Consider the following 20,552-nt stretch of genomic DNA (forward strand, 5'->3'; position numbering starts at 1 on the left):
ACTTGACTAGATGATGACATCCTTTATTTGAACTATTCCTGTAACATCTTCATGTCATTCTGGGTCTACCTGTCACTTAATCCGATTTTTTCTTGAACGCTTGAGTCTTGTATACAGTGATAAATTGTGTTTATATCTAAATATAAACATATGACGATTTTTGATCTCTTCATAATTCCCATAATTTAATTTGCATTATTTCATAGTTGTGATGACTTTGCAGTTACAAAAACAGTAAATAAGATTATGTTCTTTCAACTATAAATATAACTAAATCAGTTTATCTGTGCATATATTAATAATAAATAATAACAATTAGCTTGATTTTATTATTCTGAAATTAAAGCAATAATTTTCATTAGCAAGCATTATTATTATATGCTTACCACAATAGCATAACTGTCATTTTAGTATTGTTTATTTACAACTACAGCTACAATATTTATATTTTAACTTTTGACTTTTATATTTAATATAATTTTATATTTTAATATATATCATAAGTTTTCATTTTAAACTATACTTTAGGTTTTAGTAATTTTTTTACAATTTTAATTAAGTTGAATCAAAACTTTAAATCAGTTGTAAATTTAGTCATTTTTCCAAGACTATTTTTGCAAACTTTTTTATGTTATATAATAATATTTATATTTTATTTAATACATTATTTCAATTAATAATTTTTTATATAGTTTTAGTTATTAACAACACCACATTGGTAAAATATTTGAATGTTTTAGTGTTTCTGTCCCTCACCAAAGCCAATAAGTCCGAGTGTTTCTCCTCTGATGCGGGCGGCCCCGGACGCCACCTCTCTGATCTGCTCCACGCTCTGGACCCGTGTGCCCTCGCGCATGGCCTGGTACAGCCAGGTGTTCCTCCTGTACAGGTTCAGGATGTGGCACAGCGTTGAGTCTGCCGTCTCCTCCACAGCAGCTGATGGAATATTACACACCGCAATACCTGCAGACAGCCACAAATGTAAGACAACATAAAAAGATTCATATTTACATATCAAAGCACTCCATAAACCAGATTCAAATGGCTTTAGATGGTCTATTAACCCCTGATCACGTCTTCTCTCCATTCATGGATTCGACATGTATTAAGCAGTATCTGTAATATTGCTCTTCTTATTCGAACCATATAAAACATCTGTCCCCCAAAACATTTTTCTATAATCCATTACATCGGTTTTCATATGTTGTAATGCATTTTTTCCCCAACTGTAACTAAAGTTAAAACGCATTATAATACTACTTGCAGATTCCTTGTTACATCTGCATCTGGTTGTTTGTCATATGCTTGTGTAACAATCAATAGATAAACATTACAAATGTTTTATAACTCTGGTTACAAATTATACATTAGATAATACAATGCATAATAGGGTGCATTACAAGGCAAAATTAATGCATTCAAATGCTTTTATAATGCATTATATATAAAGGCCTTAACTTAAGTGTTACTGTTTTTATTATTATTTTCATTGTTTTTATTGGTCAAATGAAAGATATTCTGAAGAATGTTGGTAACTTATCAGTTACTGGTAGCCATTGACTTGAAGACAACACTTCAAGAGTGAGTAAATCATGAGAGAATTTTCATTTTTGGGTGAACTATCCCTTTAAGAGCAAAAATTGTGACCAGGAAACATTTCTTAGCATTTGTTATGCTCTTACCCATCTCTCCAGCTGCTTTAATATCAATATTGTCGTATCCACTACCGATGCGGATTATGATTCGGAGGGCTTTAAACTTCTCCAGATCTTCTCTGGTCAGAGTGATGGTGTGGTACATCATCGCCCCCACCGCCTCGTTCAACACCTGCCACAGATACATTTATACCACACTAGAAACATCAGAAAATAAAGCAGTGGGCTGTTTATTAAGGACACATAAATCATTTCTTTGTAGCATCCTGGGAGGAGTATGTGGGTGTACTGCATTTCTCATGATGAGCTTGCAGTGTTCATCAACATGTCATTTCATGCATTTACACACAGATAATTGTTGCTTTTTACTCTGTGCAATTACACACATTACAAACACGCCATTCTCAATCTAACAGCAATAAAAGACATGATTAAATTTAACAGGCAATTTTCCCTTGTGATGAAACAGGAGTAATTTAACTCAATGCAATGAGATTCTACACTAAATGAATATATGCGACGTTAGTGGGTCTTATAATTGGGTCACTATGAAATGAATCACAGTCTGTGTGTTTGCACGAACCAGTGTTTCTTGCAGATTTTGTTTAGTATGCATACTAGACTAAATCTATTTTATGTACACATTTGAATATTCTTTTAAATAAAATTATTTATTATTAATTACCATTTATTACAACAAAATATTTGACTGAACATCATCATATAATCATCTAGTCAGTCAGTCAGTAACAGTTTCTCACAGTTGGTGCATTTGATCTTTTATTTAAAAGTGAATCAGAAAACAGTGTCCGTGGTATTTGTTGCTGCATGCTTGTTTGTTTTTTATTTACAGTCTGATTTAATTTTAAGTAGAAAAACAATATTGGAGTAGATAAGTATAAAAAAATGCAGAAATAATGGTTCTTCGGATATAGACAGTCCAATTATATTTACATATCTATATAAATATTTTGCAGTTCCCCTGTATTAGGGTATTTTATCTGTTTATTTATTTTTTATATTTTAAATATTGAGATATTTTGAATATTGGCTAAAGGTTGAAATAAATCAAATCAATTAATCAATAAATAAACGAGAAAGTCCAATGAGACACAATGTACATACATATTTTTTCATAATTTATATATATGTATAAATTAATTAATTAATTACGTTTTTATTTATGAAAGCATATGGGTAGCAAAATTCAATAAGAAATTTAATATGCAAAATGGCAATGTAATATTTAAAAAGGCAATGTGTTTCTGTATTTTAATGTACATTTTCCTATACATATGTTCAATATTTAGTGCAAAATTAAAATGAAAAATCGTATATATATATATATATTTTTTTTTTTGTTTCCAATATTGGAGTGTTCAATTTTCAATTAAAATACTTTTCAACTAAAACAAAATGTTTGCTGTACTGCTAGTGATGCAGGAAAAAATAGTTGAAGCAGACCTTCTCATGTATTTCCTGCGTTGACTGAGCGTCACAGAACGCTACAGTGGCCAAATCCTTCAGGATGGGCATCTCTACGGTACAGTCCCTCCCGTCCAGCAGAGCGACCAGCGGCCGAGGATGCATCGGACCGTTCATGATTTGCGGCCTTATACCTGCAAAGAGAGAGAGAGAAGCGTGAACTTCCCGCTCGCCTTCCTGCCATGTGTCTTGTTGTCATGGAGATTACAGCATTGGAGCAGAGTTATGAATATATTTGATTTAATAGCCTTTGGGGGGACATCTTGCTCTCTGCTTTCTGTCTTTTCACTCTCCGCCACCTATTTAGAGAGGACTTCAAATGAGAATTATTTACCAGATTATTATAAAAAAATGATTGTGTGGGAGATTTTAAGGCAGAGTTGGGTCTCTCGGAGGGAAGCGAGATGGATGCGAGAGAGCAGGGGTCTGGCACGCTTTAAATGAGAAGTGGACACATCAAACAGAAACACAAATGACATGCTGGAGCGATCGCTACATCAGAGCGGGAGAAATCAGAGAGGGAAAGACAGACAGACGATTGGGCTCTCAGAAGAGACACACACACACACACACACTCCTTCATGAAGGTGCTCAACCAATCAATGTTCACAAAACTGTGCCGACTGTTCATTTTCCAACCTATAAACAATTTCAAGGCTCTAAAAGCTTTTTTGGACATGAACAACGAAGATAAACTTAAACTCAGTGATGTTTAAACAAACAGAGCCTGAGCCGAGCAGTACACGCCCATTATCCAATCAGAGACCAGCTGGGGAATTATCCAATAAGAAAGCGACAGGGGAAATCTTGGCACTTCAGCCATTCTCCATGAGCATCTTCACAATTACTCTGATCACAGAGGACAAAAAAATCCCGACGAAACATCGATTTCTGAGACGAGAGGCTCTTTAATTGTTATTGCTATCAGGAAGTCTTTCCAGTTTTCTCCCAGCGAGGGACATACTGTACCCTCGTTTTGTTTCAGTGTTTGTTTTTATATTTTCCATTTGCATCTTAATTTTAGTTAAAACTGTTGTAATTTTTTTGTGTTGTTATTTTTAGTTGCTTTAGTATTATTATACGTCATATTTCAGTTTTATATTTAGCAATTTTAGTACATCAATTAAAGTGAAAATTTTGATTTATAGCAGATTTTTTATATTGTATTTTATTTTCAGTTAACATTTATTTTAATGAATGAAAATGTTTATTTTTATGGTTTTGATTTTAGTTTCTGTTTAAGTTAACTATGATAACCCTACACACTATGATAAGAAAAATAATTGTTATTACTTTATAAATTAATAAAGTAAATCTTTCTTACAAAGCTGTCAGATTTTTTGTTTTAAGGATAAACTTGCTTTAAGTCAAGCAAGTGTATCTTAAAATACTAAGATTTATTTTCATTGACCAATACTGAACGCCATTGGTTCTTATATGTCATGTGACCAATCACAATGCGGAAAAATCAAATAAGCATTATATTTAAGACCTGCAGGCAAAGATAAGCAAACAAATGTATTATTTTGTAATAAATATAAAAATATATAGACTACTTTTAGGGTGCTTTTTTGCAGCATGAACATTTTACCAAACATCTCTATTTGTTATTCGTCAAAGTTTGAAAGAACACAAAGTTAAGTGAATAATGACAGCTTATTTTAGTTTTGAGTGAACTATGACTGTAATGCATGTGAAACTAATGAAAGTAGAGCGAGCAAGAGAAATGTAATACTCTCTTTGAAATCCCATGAACAATAAAAGTCTGTAAAAACAAAAGGAAATGAGGAGATTTTTTCCATGGAGCCGCGTTGACATGGATCTGTGTGTGTGTGTGTGTGTTGTAATATGGCAGCGTGTACATCACACTGTATGAGTGAGTTTCCCCACCTCTTGCTTAGGTGTGCCACTGTGATTTTAATAATTGTGTGTATATGTGTGTGTGAGTGTGTGTGACAAGCAATCTCTGAAAAAAAAAAAAAATCTGGCAGCCAAGTGCCTCACCTCACTGTCAACTGCTGCTTGTGGTAACCAAGCAACCTCATTTCTCACCGTCACACAATAAACACACACACAAACACACATGCATGCACAAATAACACAAAATCATTCTGAAATGAAAAACACACTTCTTTGCTCCAAACCAAATAGTCACTTGCAGTAAAAACAGTTAAAACAGTCAGATCACTGAAAGGCAGTCCAGGACCTGAAATAAACCAGGTGCATGTGTGAGTGTCTAATAAGAGCGTATCTGTGCTGCGTCACTTTTTCTGCTCTCTCCACCCCTCCTGATATATTAGCCAGGGATTTGAATGCCAAACAAACACACACACACACTAATGATAAGTAGTCAGGAGCACAATACACTGTGTGTGTTTGCACACACACGCAAACTAGTTTACAGATGTGTCACAGACAGCAGCCAAGACATGCGCTTGTGACACCACTGAGAACTGTGCACACACCACACACACACACTTATGCATGCATGCAAACACACACTCATGCACACTTTTTCTTTTGGCCGGTTTCGGAAACATGCATCTTGCCTGGAAAATGCTGCCTCCACATTCCTCCCATGAAGAGCAGCCCAAAAAACGGGGGAGAAAAAAAATGGAGGGAGGTGGAAGAGAAAAAAAACGTTCTCCTGTGATTGTGTCCTGGGGGTCTCTCCCTCCTCTCGCTGTCTGTCTGTCTGTCGCGCGCTCACTATATGTGATATGTGGGTTAGTGGAGATATCTGCTTGTCTTTGGTCAGTCGCTCAGCAAGCGAAGCGTTCACAGACAGACACAAGAGCCTGTCGTTTTCATTCCTTGTTCTCGTTCTAGCCTCTCGCTCTTGGTTAGTCCATCTTGATTGCCGTTTTCATTCCCCTCTTGTCTCATTTTAGAATGAACCCCTCAAGGTGAAAAAGGAGAGGAATAATTACGCCTGGCCGAGTCGAGGAGAGTCACGGAAAGAGGGAGAGGGTCAAAAATTCCCACACAAGTGCCAGTGCAAACGAGTTGTGCCTTTCCACTGCTCACGCTTCCAATCACTCCCCCTTCTGTTGCTCTTTTTTTTTTGACCCACTCCTTTTTTTTTCCTCAACCACACTCCCTCGCTCTCAAATTTATGATTTGGAGACCACAGTGGTTAGAGACTGCCAGCCTCTCCCTTCCACTCACATCTCTCCGCCTGCTTTTCTGCCCCTATTTTATTCACCATCCCTCTATGCTAGAAAATGACAGTCACTCCTGTCTGTTAAAATGCTATTTATCTGGCTCATGTAATGTGAACACCGTATGTGTGTGTGTGCTCTGTGAAAGAAGCAAGATGAAGGTGAAAGAAAAACAGTGAAAAGAACCAACTAAAACTAAAAATGACCAAACTAACAAATGAGCTAAAAAAAAAGAAACAAAAAGGAAAACTCTTTGTTTGAAAGAACATCAAAGCAATGAAAGAAAGAAACAACTTAGAAAAAAGAGAAAGACTTACATTGGAACAAACTAATTAAAGAACAAACACGTAAGACACATAAAACAAAGGAACAAACAAACGAAAGGAAGGAAAAATACTACTGAATGACCATGGAATGATTGAAAAACTGATTGATTGATTGATTGATTTACTTATTGATTGAAATCAGGTAATGAATCAATAAACAAATATATGCTTGAAAAAAAAATAATAGCCAACCAACAAACAAAAAGGAAAAAAAAATAGACTAAAAAGCCCTAAACAAGCACACACAAAAAGAAAAAATACATAAAAAAATGAATGAATGAATGTCAAATGAAATAAACAAAAAATGCCAATGATAAAAATAAAATGAAAAGGGAAAAACAACTAACAAAATAATGACAAGAACAAATGAATGAATGAATGAATGGAGCCCAAACAAAAGAATAAACTAAAAAGAAATTATGAACAAACTAACAACCAAACAATTAAAAGTATAAAATGAATAAAAGAACAAATAAATGAAAGAACAAACCTTGAATTAATGAAAGAATAAATCAACAAATGAAACACCAAACTATAAAATGAACAAACTAACCTCCAAACCAAACAAGCAATCTAAGTAATGACACAATGAACAGTTAATGAATGAGAACAAATGAAAGGAAACCAAGTGTACTGCATAGTGCACACACACACAAAAGACATGAAGCTGCTCACATTGTAGCTGAATGAGTGAGTTTAAGCCCAAACAAAAATCGGTTTTATTTTATTTATTTATTTATTTTTGAACACTTCAACTTTTCAGTCATATGTCATGTGTATAAATCTCCCTGCCTTTTACAGCATCAGCATTTTAATTCATCTTGTATATATATACACAACGTGATATATCAGTCACTAAAAACTGTTTATTACACAAAATCTTTGCCAATATAATGGAACACAAGTTTGGGCTCCCCCTTAATGCATCCAATAAAGCTTGCCATAATTCTTGCACACATCTTCACTAACATGCTAACCTGCAATTTTAAAGTGTTGAATTTTTTCTTAAGCCTCTTGCATCCTTTCTTATATTAATATGCAATATACTGTTTTAAACACCTGTCCATCCTTCACTGTTTGGACAAACAGGTTCTTCCAGGCAAAACTCAGATTGCAATTTCGTTTGGTGATCAAATTTCATGCTGACCTTTTGCCCTACATATGTAATTACAGAACGAAACAGTGATGGGAAAGAAAACCTGGTGTAGTGACCAGACAAGAGAAAACAAACAACACTTTAACACTGATAATTAGCACAGCATTCAATCTTCTTTCTCACCCTCTTGAAGTGAACACACACTCACACACAGAGCAGATGTGATCTCTCTAAATCGGTTTCGTTCCCCCAAATACTTTTTTTCACCCTCTATTCATTAGTTTCACATTCTCTCAGTCCCTCCTTCTGTTAGTTCTCTATATGACAGGAGCCATCTGGCCTTCCAGATCCAGAGATTGGACCAGGGAACGAGAGGTTAACCACACACACACACTGCGTTTTGTTATACTAAAGACTGAGGCTCTTTATGAGGTGACAGTGCTTAACATTAGGGATAGAGTTACAGCAAAAACAGACACACACTTATGCACAAACAAACACACATGGTTTAGTTTTAAAAAACAACAACAACATGATGCACAAGATTGATTCACGCAGCATACAAAGCATCAGACAATTATTTCATGTCTTTTTTCTTCTATAGTTTGCATTGAATTAAAGTGCTAAACAATTTCAGCCCCATCGAACATCTGTGTCTGCTTGCGCTGTCTGTGTTCATACAGAGATCTGCCTCTCCATCTACGAATGAAACTCAATCTCCGTGACCTTTTCATTTTCTCACAATGAATAATTCACCGGGACCTGTTTGCTATCTCACATTGTCACACACACACACACACACAAAATAAATCGTGAACAAGGATTGTCTTCTGCAACCATCCACATGTTCTCTCGTTCGTTACAAAAACATTTATCTTTTGCATCGTACATTTCTTTGTTTCTAAACACTTTGGTATTATGCAGGGGTCAGGATTATTATAGTTAACTAAAACTATTCCATAAAAAACATTTTTGTTACTTGAAATAAAATATAACAAATGAAAAAAAAATTATATAAATTATAAAAAATATATAGATATAAAATAAAATAAAAAATCAGATGGCTGCCAAAGCAAAACATATAATATTAAAAACAACTGAAAAAAACCCCCAACAAATCCAGAAAACTTAAATATATAACAATTAAAACAAATGTAAAATATTATTTGAAACTATAATAGCATCTCAAAGATATCCTTTGATATTTTACAAATTTATAAAGCTACAGGAGCAACAAAAAAAAAAAGGAAGACCATGGCATTGGCAATAACCTAGACTATTGGAAAAATCACAACAGTGCCTTTGGTGACATTTATATTAGCAGGTTTTGCAACAACAATCGCAAATACATCACAGAAAAACAAATGATTAAATATTCAATGCAAAAAAACCACATGCATATGAGGCTGTGATAATACATCACTGGCCCAACAGAGCAAGTGACCGTTCTGTTAACATGGACGGAAACTCTCTCTCTATCAGCTCATCCTTAAAGTTTAACCCTGGCATGACACCCATCTATTCATTCAGTGTTTGGTCTCTGTGGCTCTGTGCAAACATTCAGTATGCACACAGAAAAAAGTTCAGATTTAACATGTGAGGTGTACGTAGACCAATGCAATAAACTGCACATATATGCAAAGCCTGGTATACATTTACATTTGCATGTATTCATTTAGCAGATGCTGTCATTCAAATCAATTTACAAATTAAAAATACTACAGCATTAGTGATTTACAAACGGTTTAACATTTTATAAAGTTATATAAAGATCAGACGCCGGGAGTTGTTTACAGCTCTCGTCTACACACTGCACCAGGGAAAACGGATTCTTCACACCTTCAAACAAACCCATTTCTGATTCTTTAACACTAATATGTCATGCAGAGGATTTCTATACGTCAGAGCCAGGTCATATGAGTCGTCCTACAGCGGACAGGGATTACAGTACACACATTCATTCATTTCTGCAGGATTATGTTCTGATGGAGAGCACTAACCCAGACCCCCCACCCCCTCCTTTCCCACTGGGTCCGTTCTGCACAGATGGCTAGTGGGATTTTACTTCTCTAATCTCTTTTCTTTCATTCCCTCTCTCTGTATTATTTTTCATTTCTTTAACCCACAGTAAATGAATATGCTGAGCTGGACAAATTGGCAAAAACAACTTTTGGTTCTGAGTGCCTTTTGGCCTCCATTTTCATTCATTGTTTCGTCTCTTTCTTATTCCATGTTGATTCTCTTTTCTCATTCAAATGTCCTTGAGAAACTGATTAAATTTCTACAAATTAATGTACACCAATTTACAAGTAATTTGTGTGCTGAGTGTGCAAAGACTAAATTATCCTGTAATATATATATATATATATATATATATATATATATATATATATATATATATATATATATATATATATATAAATCACTTACAATTTCACGCTATCCACTTCAAATTTCATGTTTAATTCAGTGTTACTTGGCGTTTAACTAACAATTATTGCATGAAAATGTTGTTTCAAGCCAATTTTTTTTCAGTGCAAATATCAAAAACAATTCAGCAAATATAAACAGAGATTTAAATACAAAAGGATCAATGTTTGCAAAAAATACTATGGTACAGAAATAGAATCAGTACCATGATTGATAGGACAATTCACAAACCAATATTTGGTCACTTTGAGATTACTGAACTGAGTTTATGGGATTCAAATCAGAATTTGTATTGAATTTTGAGTAAACTAAGTGTTCTTTTAGTTTCATCACTTGTCACCTCATTTGCCATTATTTAAATGGTATTATGTATATATCTGCATCATATCAGCGATTGGCATAGACATATTTTATCCATACAGAAAATATCACATTATTTATCAATACCATATTACAGAACCATTTCTTATATTCATTTAACAAGGCTACTCCTAATAATACCATAGGATTACCATGATATGTGCCATCTGAAATGTAAACAACAGTGATGACATCACAACAATATTTACATACCGAATTGTGACTGGTCCTGTCATTGCATCTATTTAACAATTTTTTTTTAAAGCAAGTATTAAACATTTTGAGGAAAACTCCAATAATCTTGAATTTAAATGTTTTACAGTACATATTACACCAAAAAAGCTCATATATTGGATTTCATTATACAGAACCTAAATACACTAGTATTCCCTTCAGAAAATGCGAATCTAGTTCAACTGTAGCTTTTCAGCACTAATGGTCACCTGTGACTATACAGAAACACTGTGGCCTAGAACGAAATCGCTCAAATGAACAGCCTGCACTAGAGGAAAGCATACCATGAAGCGTCCTTTCAGTGTAATTCCTCTGATCCATGACCAGGAGTGACTTATCCCAGACTACAAGATGATCATCACTCTTAATGCTCAGTCCTAAGAGCTCTCTTTCATAAAGAACTTTAACAGTAGCAAAATCATTATCAAATAATACCTCAGATACAATAAAACACAAATAATACAAGGACACACCTGACCTGGATAAGTCTCATATGGCTTGACCGTGACACCCATTGCCATGGCTACCTAATCCCATTTTACTAGAAAGGAAGATCTTCTGCCAGGGTCGTCCCTGCATGTCCATATATAGACACTATTAAACTTGGGGGCATTTAGAACGACCATATATGGTCAAGGAACAAGGAAGCAGGCTCTTCTCAGATCAGTTCATTGAAATGTATTAGACCATAAAAAAAAGAATGATGGGGTATGTGCATGCTTTCTAAATGAGCTGGCACCAATAATAATTATTATAATAATACAACAACAACAAAAAAATCAGAGCAGTCTTGCTACCAAAAACAGGTCACCTAGCAACACACAATTAAGGAAAACCCTGCGAGCCCACAGTCTTCAGCGTGTCCATTAGCAGACGAAATTACTGGCTAAACAAACAACCATCTCCCACATGCAAATGACTTTGCTGTTCATAAGAGAAGTGCTCATATTATTGCCCGCTGGGGTTTTCACAGATGTTTAGGACATGAGCAATGCACTCTGACTCTATCCAACCTGAAACATCTGGAGTCCGAGATGACTGGGGCACTGGAGAAATGGTTTCATAGTATGGAACGAAAGCCAGCTAAATCCATTAACTCAAGCGAGACGCCAGAGAAGGTGTAACAGAAGCACAGGGAGGGGAAAAAAGATACAAAGGGAAAATGGAAGCCTTTGAAAGAGAAATGAAATGAGAGGAAGTGTGAGGAGATCGTGGATTAGAGTCTGTCATTAAAGATTACAATCCTATCTGACCTCTTTTCTAGAGATGGGTAGGATGGTCAACCAGAAGTCCCTCTAGACAAAAACATTACACTGCAATACAATACATAAAGTAGCCAAACAGATTTTTCAATCCTTGCACTGGATGGCAGAGAGAACAACAGCAGAAATGTGTCAATAATATATCATTTGCATGGTGCAAATGTTTTGAATAATTCATTTTTAACTTAGGAGTTCCATAATATACAGCTGTTTTTGCATTGATGTCAGATTATTTGTTATGAATAATCTTATCTTGTGATTTGAGTCTATCAAGTTCCAAAATATTTAATACACCAGATTATCCAAAAATCATGCTTTCCACACTTATCTAACATAAAAAACTTTTTTCCATCACTAATAACTATATTGGGATACATGATGTCACCATGAAATATAATACCTCATACCATGATTTTGGTCATACTGCCCAACCCTACTGAAGCTGCTCGCTCACCAGGCCCTGAACAAGTAAGCCTTTAATAATGTTCATCACCGCTCATTTCTCTCCCACTCCAGAGGCTCTCCAATCATATCCATACACTCTGATTATCCCGACTATGGTGATATGTTGTTTAATTTCCTGCCGGGCTCTGACACTGCATCTCTATTACGTCCCAGAATAAAACTCCCAGCACTGCTTCCCCTCCCCTTTAGAGCAGTCATTGACCATCGTTCTGAAACAGCCAATGTGGGCTTGTAACTTTTTCGCCAGCACTTATCCAACTAATACTAGTACTTACCTTTTATTTTCTCATCTTTCATATTCTTATATATATATATATATATATATATATATATATATATATATATACTTTTTTTGTAAGTCGCTTTGGATAAAAGCGTCTGCTAAATGATTCAATGTAAATGTAATGTAAATGTAACGGTCTCTTACACCAGCTGCACCAGGTGGGATTCAAGAATAGAGAACACTAGAATGGCACTTTTACAGTTTTTAGTATGATCTGCAAAACATGCATCAACATCAGTCCTGCAACAACATTTGAATGAATCCCACAGAAATATCGTTACAATCTACACCAAAATCAAATGAAAAATATCAACATTTTGCATAAAGGAAACAAAGCCTATTTAAAATTATTTGACATTATTTTCATGCTAGTTTTGCAAATTTGCCACAAAGAGTTGATTCTTATTAAATTGGTGTTTGATTAAATTACAATGTTTTTTTAGATCAGCATAAAAGCAGCTTGACAAATACTATATATATATATATATATATATATATATATATATATATATATATATATATACACAAATTCACAAACAAAATAACTTTTTTTACATTAAAATAATGAAAATATAGCTTTTTGTATTATAATAATGAAAAAATTCTCAAATAACACTGTAACTGACTGTAAATAGAAAAACTACATGCTCAGTTATTGCTCACAATCAAAATTTCCCATTAAAGTTTGTACTTGGCAAAAAACTAAACTGTCATTCTCTCTCTGTGCTAGTCCAGTCCATCATTCTGATGATGCCTGTGTATGCCTCGAAGTGACAGTTCACATCAAATATGTATCAAAGAGCTCTACTGGTAACTGACAGGCTACACTTCACTCACAGTATCTTAGTCAAACAGATCATTTGTGACAGGCAGATAGGGACAGAGGTTTACACTACCAAAGACAAACCATGAAAAAAAAAAAGAAAAAAGTCGACAAGTCCATTTAGATATGCCTACTACAAAACCTACATAAAAGCAATGTAATACAGAATACAAAGCCAAGATAAAACACAATCACTGACACCCTGAAGCTGATAATGACTAATACTGCAGAAACGTGACTGACTAATAACCTAACAGGCCACTGAACCACAAGGCAACAAAATGAAAACATGCTAGCACAATTCATCATACTTTTAATTGAGCTTGTGCTAGACTACAGAAATTCAGTATTTAATGGTATGTCATTTTGCAATGAGAAGGTATAAAAAGATGAAGCATGACACACTAAATTTGTTTAATTTTTTCTAAGCCTGTATGCAAAAATAAAAAATAAAAAATCTTGAATACTTCTAGAAACATCATTACTCATAACTCAATTCATTAGTATTTCAACAACAAAACAACATTGTTTTTTCTTCAAAGAAAGATTTTCTGTGTAGCATTTCTGAAAAGTGAAGTTGAAAGGGAAAAAATAAATATAACTGAATCAATTAGCCTACAACCATATGATTCACACACTCTCACTCCGACACAGACAGTTAGGAGCTGAAGCACTCGAGGGGGTGATTAAGAGGAAGAAAGGAGAACACAAAGAAGGTAATGGAAGAGGGCTTTGATTTACTTGTGTCTGGCGATGCCATAGTGGACACAATGACCGGAGGTCCAGTACGCCGGCTGAGCTTCTGATTAGCCAGACTCACATTTTGGCCTGGGACAGCACCACCAATCGGTACTAGGACTCCGTCTGAGGATGCTCCAGCCTTGCGCATTACTTGTGGGCTTACATGGGGACTAGGCATGGGCGACATCATGGCCAAACTCCGATCCCTCTTCATCAACTCCATTGGTACAGTATAGTTGGTGGTGTATGCCTTTGGAGCCTGCTGGGGTGGCAAAGCAGACGTAGTCATTGGTTGGGGAACTGCAGGCAGTGCTGGAAATGGTTGTGTCATTGCATGGATTTGTGGTGGTATTCCTTGTAGATGTGATGGAATTGCTACCTGTTGGGACACTGCAGTCATAGGTGGCATGGACAGACCAGCATGTGGATTGTAACCTGACAATGGGCGAGGCTGGACTGGAACCATAGCACCACCATATACTCCTGCAGACCTGGCTCCAGGATACCCGCTGGTCTCAAGAAGCTGCTGGGAGGGAGCACTGCTGGGTCTGCGACTACAACCTTCACCCATCCTTGGAGATATAGTCTGCATGTGGGTAGAGGGTGGCTGCATGTACTGGGACTCCAAGCCCGGAGTCGAGGGTGGTGGCTGGTGCATGTAAATGTCACTGCGATGGCTAAAGCTGTTGGATCTGCCACGGACCGGGGCACTGGGACGCAAGGGGGTAGCAGGAAGGATTTCAGGTGGTCGCTTGCAACAAAGCACAACACGAGACAGAACCCGAGCTTGTCCCAAGTTTGGGGCCACTGAACGCACATCATTTTCCTCCATAACAGCCAACATTGCAGTGGAGTCAAAGCCCTGCTGCAGCAGAGAAGTAATGGTGCTTTCCGAGACACCCTCTTTTTGCAGCAATGCCAGAAATTCAGGATTCACATTTTTTTTAGGATCTACAAGAACCACTGGGGTCTGAGGAACAGTGGGAGGAGGAGCAGCAGTAAAAGGCTGAGCAGGAACATGAGGTAGCGGAGCAGTAATAGTAGCCACACTTGGAGTGTTTACCGAAGCAGGGGCTGTAGGGGGAGCTGGAGTATAGACAGGATTTGGGGGTGCAACAGGTTGCATATGTGGAACTTGCTGCACTAGGTGAACCTGTGGTACCTGCTGGACTTGCTGCACTGGCTGAGCTTGCTGCATGTGTTGCACTGGCTGAGCTTGCTGCATATGTTGCACTGGCTGAGGTTGCTGCATGTGTTGCACTGGCTGAGCTGGTTGCATGTGTTGCACTGGCTGAGCTTGCTGCATGTGTTGCACTGGCTGAGCTTGCTGCATGTGTTGCACTGGCTGAGCTTGCTGCATGTGTTGCACTGGCTGAGTTTGCTGCATGTGTTGCACTGGCTGAGTTTGCTGCATGTGTTGCACGGGCTGAGTTTGCTGCATGTGTTGCACTGGCTGAGCTTGCTGCATTTGTTGCACTGGCTGAGCTTGCTGCATGTGTTGCACTGGCTGAGCTTGCTGCATGTGTTGCACTGGCTGAGCTTGCTGCATGTGTTGCACTGGCTGAGCTGGCTGCATTTGTTGCACTGGCTGAGCTGGCTGCATTTGTTGCATTCGCTGTTGCTGTATTTGTTGTTGCATTTGTTGCTGTGCTTGTTGTTGAGCCTGTTGTTGGGATTGCTGTTGCTGCTGTATGGTGTATGGTGAGGGGTTTTCCGGATGCATGACCATACCTCGGGCAGTTCCATCCATTCCTTGAGTAACTGGTTCAACCACCAGGCAGGTGGGAGTTGGCTGATGAGGATCAATTGACCTTCCATTAACATCACTGTAGACCGAATGGCTAGTGAGAGAGACAGGTGGCTCAGCACCATAACGTGGAGAATTTGGCTCCATTATATAACGAGCAGGAGATGGTGCTCGGCTTGGAATGCGCTTTCCATCCTGCATCATTTTGGTGCCAGGGGTAGCAGGTGGGGGTCCAGGCAGAGACGGTTCTCTGTAAATACGACCCATGTCATAAACAGTTGGAGGTGGGGGAGGAGGTATGCCAGGTGTTGCGGCAGCAGAACAAGGCCGACCTCCTGAGCTCTGTTCCCACAGTTGCCGAGGACTAGCTATCATTCCATAATTTGAAGATGATCTATTAAGAGAATGGGGTTGCTCTCCATGATAAGAACCCTCTGCTGGCCTTTGTGGCATGCCTGAGTCTTGCTGATAGTAATTGTGGCGTGCCAGGGAACCACGGTGAGCCATGGCTGGCCGATCGTAATGGCTGTTCAACTCAGGAACAGAGTTCTTTCTTACATTACGAGGGTCGGGACGATCCAAATATCCCTGATTGTAAAGAGATTCCTGGTAGGAGTCTTGCTCCCGTTTCAAATCCAGGTCAGGGGGACGCACTCCAGGCGGTGGTTCATACCATCCCCCTCCCGCATCCGTTCCATATCTCAGTGAGTTGCGTCGACCAGCCATCCGTGCCTGCTGCTCATAAACACCGTCACTGTGCTCCCAATGACCCTCATTCCCACCCAGCGTGTCCCAGCTCTGGGAGCGGCCGATCGGCAACTGCTTACTGGCGATCAACATGAGGAAGAGATGTACCTTACTCACAGGGAAGAAAAATGAGAAAGACTTCGCTTTAAGATTCTAATTGCAGGGTGTCAAGTGGTGCGAGGAATGAGGGTTAAAATAAATTAAAAAAATTAAACAGAAGTATCGCTTTTCACCTGAGGTCCAGTTGTAATTTCTGTCTCCGGTCTCTATCACAGTAGCAAGGTCTGGCTATCAAATGACTCCTCTTGCTTGGCAATCAGTGAATAATTAATCTGGGGAATACTGCTGGTGCTGATGGAAGCAGGAAAGAGGACACCAAGCGCTCTCACAAATAACATTGGTAGTTGAAGCCTGCCTGACTACTCCATTCTGGCAATGCAAAGCGACAAGCGTGAACAAACAGAAGGAAAGAAAAAGAGAAAAAATGGATAGACAGGAAGGAAAATTTAAACAAGGGGAGGGTTGGTGTGGGGGAGGCAGGGGCTTGTGATAATCCAGCGAAGCCGAGCCGCTCCAACTCCGAACATTTTACTCGTTCAAATTGCTATGAGGGATTACAGACCAAATAAAGCCAGCTTAAGTCTACTCTTCACCCTTGTGATGTAACATGCAAACGCACACAAAATGTGTCCCTGATGATAATGAATACAATGAAATCCCTTTGAACAGGAACACATGCTGCCATGGACACGCTTACCTGATGCCAATGATTGAGGTGGTCTCTGCTTCTTACAAAAGCCTGGCCAGCTGGCATTAAGCAGGCAGTCTTTGCTGGACTCCAAGAGATGGGCCACTGGGGCGTATCAGTGAAACTAACAGACCTAATGCAGCAGGGCAGAACCATGTAGCACTGTCAGGAAATGGCAAATCCTGATTGAACAGTAATCCTATGATGGGCCAGCAATGCCTGCAGAGCTACGCAAATGCAGAGATCCAGCATCACCAATCATTGCATTATGACCCGAGCCAACACCAGTGCAGCTATATGAACCACTGCCTCCTAACACCATACTCACCACACCAACAATGAGGTCACAAAGCTTCTGGAAGCTTATGGATCACAATGCTTTAGCTTTTAAGAGGTTGGGTTAGTATTCAATGTATTACTAGTTTGTGTGTTGTTTTTGTGTGTGTGTGTATTTTTCTACTAGGTCTGCAGGTGCTTTAAAAAAAATAAAGTGAATCAATGAATCAAAAACAATTCGTTTCATAAAAAAAACCAATCAGACCTGATGAGAACTCCAATATCACTCTTAGTGAAAATTACATAAGGATGCTGAAATTTCTCACAAACATTAGAATCACTTAAAAATTCTTAGCTACCTCTTAAAAAAAAGAGTGCAACCAAAAATGAATATGCAGTCATGATTTACTCCCTCTTATGTCGATCCAAACTTGTTTGACTTTCTTCCATGAAACTCAACGGAAGATATATATATATATATATAAAATTTCTCACGTTTTTTTTTTCTCCATTCAATAAAAGTCAAAGGGATTCAGTGTTGCTTTTGTGTTCTTCGAAAGAAAGAAAAGCATACGTTTGGGATGACATTAGAGAGGGTGAATTATGACAGAACTATCCCTTTAAAATAACAATGACTGTTTTTAGTCATTCATTTTACATAAACAAAGAAACCATCACTCCATGTTTTGATATTCCCCACTGAGAAAGCACAGCCATGTTATTAAGATAAGCATTATAAAACCCACAGGGGGTCAAAGTCAAAATCTGGAACATCAAATAATACTACAATATCTAAAGGCTTGCGAATGTTTTTCATGAAAACATTCCAACAATATGAATGTTAACAGCTGAATCTTGAGTTTTCAGTTTAGGAAAAGCTTTTTGTTGTGAACAGATTTTGCCCACCTGCCACTGAAACACTTCCCCCAAATCCTTTCTGATCCCCACAAACACCAGAGAGAGAGATGGAGAGGAAGGGAGAGAAAGAAACTTGTGAGGATAAAATTAATAGGGCATATTCTTTGCCTATCCACTGTCATTGTGGTACATTCTGCATTTTGATACAATCTAAAGCTTTGCACAGTTTTAAAGTGAGTTCCAGCACGTCGCCTTGTTTTTATCCATTCACTTTTATAAAACAATCTTTGATGCCAGTAATACAGCGTTGGCAGGAATTTCATTTTAGCGTTCAGCCTGTTGTTCAGAATCAACAACACCGGTATATGTTAGCATTTTCAGATTGCAAACGAGCCCCAATATAGTTTAATTGTCATAACCTAACTGTTCTCTCTAGGCACGTCACAAAAAGCCATATTACCTGCTTCCAGGAGAGTTAGCTTGTTGCTGAGTTAATGAAACACACAAACACATTATTTTAGAATGCAATATTTTTGTTAACACTTTTCAGCAAAAAATTAAAATTATTTTCATAAACAACAGTTCCCTCGCCTCATCATCGAATTGCATTCCGGAACTGAATTCTGTGTGTGCTACATGTCAAGCTCCCTTAGAATTATGCTGCCTACCTTTTGGGGTGTGGTGTTGATGCCTTACTAGTTCACTAGGTTTTGGCACAGAGCAAGAGAGAGTATTTAATAAAGCCAAATGGACTCAAATCTCTCTGGAAGAGTCTTTTCTGTCTCTTTGTGACTTTCACGTACAGACACAGTGAGGATAACATTGGGTTCTTTAATAACTGCTAGGCAATTGCCAAAAAGAAAAACAACATGGATCAGTATAGTTCCAACACAATGGAAAAATCAAGAACAGTTTCATGGCAACAGTGTCTTCAGTTATCCTTTTACAGAACTTTAAGGAAAAAGAGAGAAAGACTGAAACAAAGGAGAAGAGAGAGAATTTTCATAAATCCGTTGTGCCCCAGAGACTGCAATCTAATACGAAAACCCTGTGGGACGTTTGGCTTCAACAAGCTTCTCGGCCTATCTGGGAATGCATGTGTAAGCAATTTCATACATGACTATTAATATGAGAGCTTTGTGGAAAGCAAATTCATAAAGAAAGGATATGAAGTGATTAAAAGCAGAATGTGGCGAAATGAAACATTACTTTAACTAATTTACTCTCGCTTGTTCAGCTGGGAGTTCCTAATACTGTATATACTGCATGCTTATATATTTAAATTGCTCATAAACTTACAATTTATCAAAATGTTCTCATTTTGTTACAAGAAGAAAAACTTGCACTGAATGAAAAGAAACGCTCGGTGTACAAAATGATTTTAGTTCTATTATGGTATGGCATGATTTCAATCTAGTCTAAAACATCATTATTTTATTATTTAAAACTATTATAGTATTATTTAATTTGATTTTCATTTTAAATTAGTAATTTTATGTGCTTTGTCATTTGCATTGATTTTTTTTATTTCAGTTTTAGTCATTTTAGTACTTTTACATAAAAATGAACACTTTAAAATTAGCCTTCCTACTTTTTGTTGACAAAGATCTACTTTTAAATAAATTCATAATAATAATAATAATAATAATAATAAAACTTTAACATTTTCCCTTAATATGAATATTTTATTATATTTTGGCTTTACCAACAACGTGTTTTATTAATTTTTCTTAAATGGCCATTAGCTGGTCTGAACCGGATCTAGATTGTGGAAAAGCTGGACAAGCAGCCAGTTGGTCTAAGTTTGACCTGGTAGTGCATCTTGGGTCTGGTAGACCTCGCTTTGTAGAAACAC

The 20,552-nt window shown here is 37.3% G+C and overlaps 1 protein-coding gene across 7 annotated transcripts in view; it reads right to left on the reverse strand.

Moving 5' to 3' along the window:
- Positions 1-20,552, reverse strand: part of LOC113060894 (C-terminal-binding protein 2-like) — a 41,176-nt gene that overhangs the window by 5,923 nt on the left and 14,701 nt on the right. For 2 of the 7 annotated variants that reach the window (XM_026230149.1, XM_026230150.1), the window contains exons 3-5: positions 3,120-3,274; positions 1,683-1,827; positions 757-963 (exon numbers count right to left, since the gene is read on the reverse strand). In XM_026230149.1, coding sequence (XP_026085934.1) covers positions 757-963; positions 1,683-1,827; positions 3,120-3,274 — 507 coding nt within the window. Of the gene's footprint in view, positions 1-756; positions 964-1,682; positions 1,828-3,119; positions 3,275-5,689; positions 6,173-14,321; positions 17,456-20,552 lie in introns of those variants that run through there. The other 5 variants (XM_026230146.1, XM_026230145.1, XM_026230151.1 and 2 more) reach the window with 5 other exon arrangements.

Source organism: Carassius auratus, chromosome 42 (assembly GCF_003368295.1).
Source record: "Carassius auratus strain Wakin chromosome 42, ASM336829v1, whole genome shotgun sequence".
NCBI lineage: Eukaryota > Metazoa > Chordata > Actinopteri > Cypriniformes > Cyprinidae > Carassius > Carassius auratus.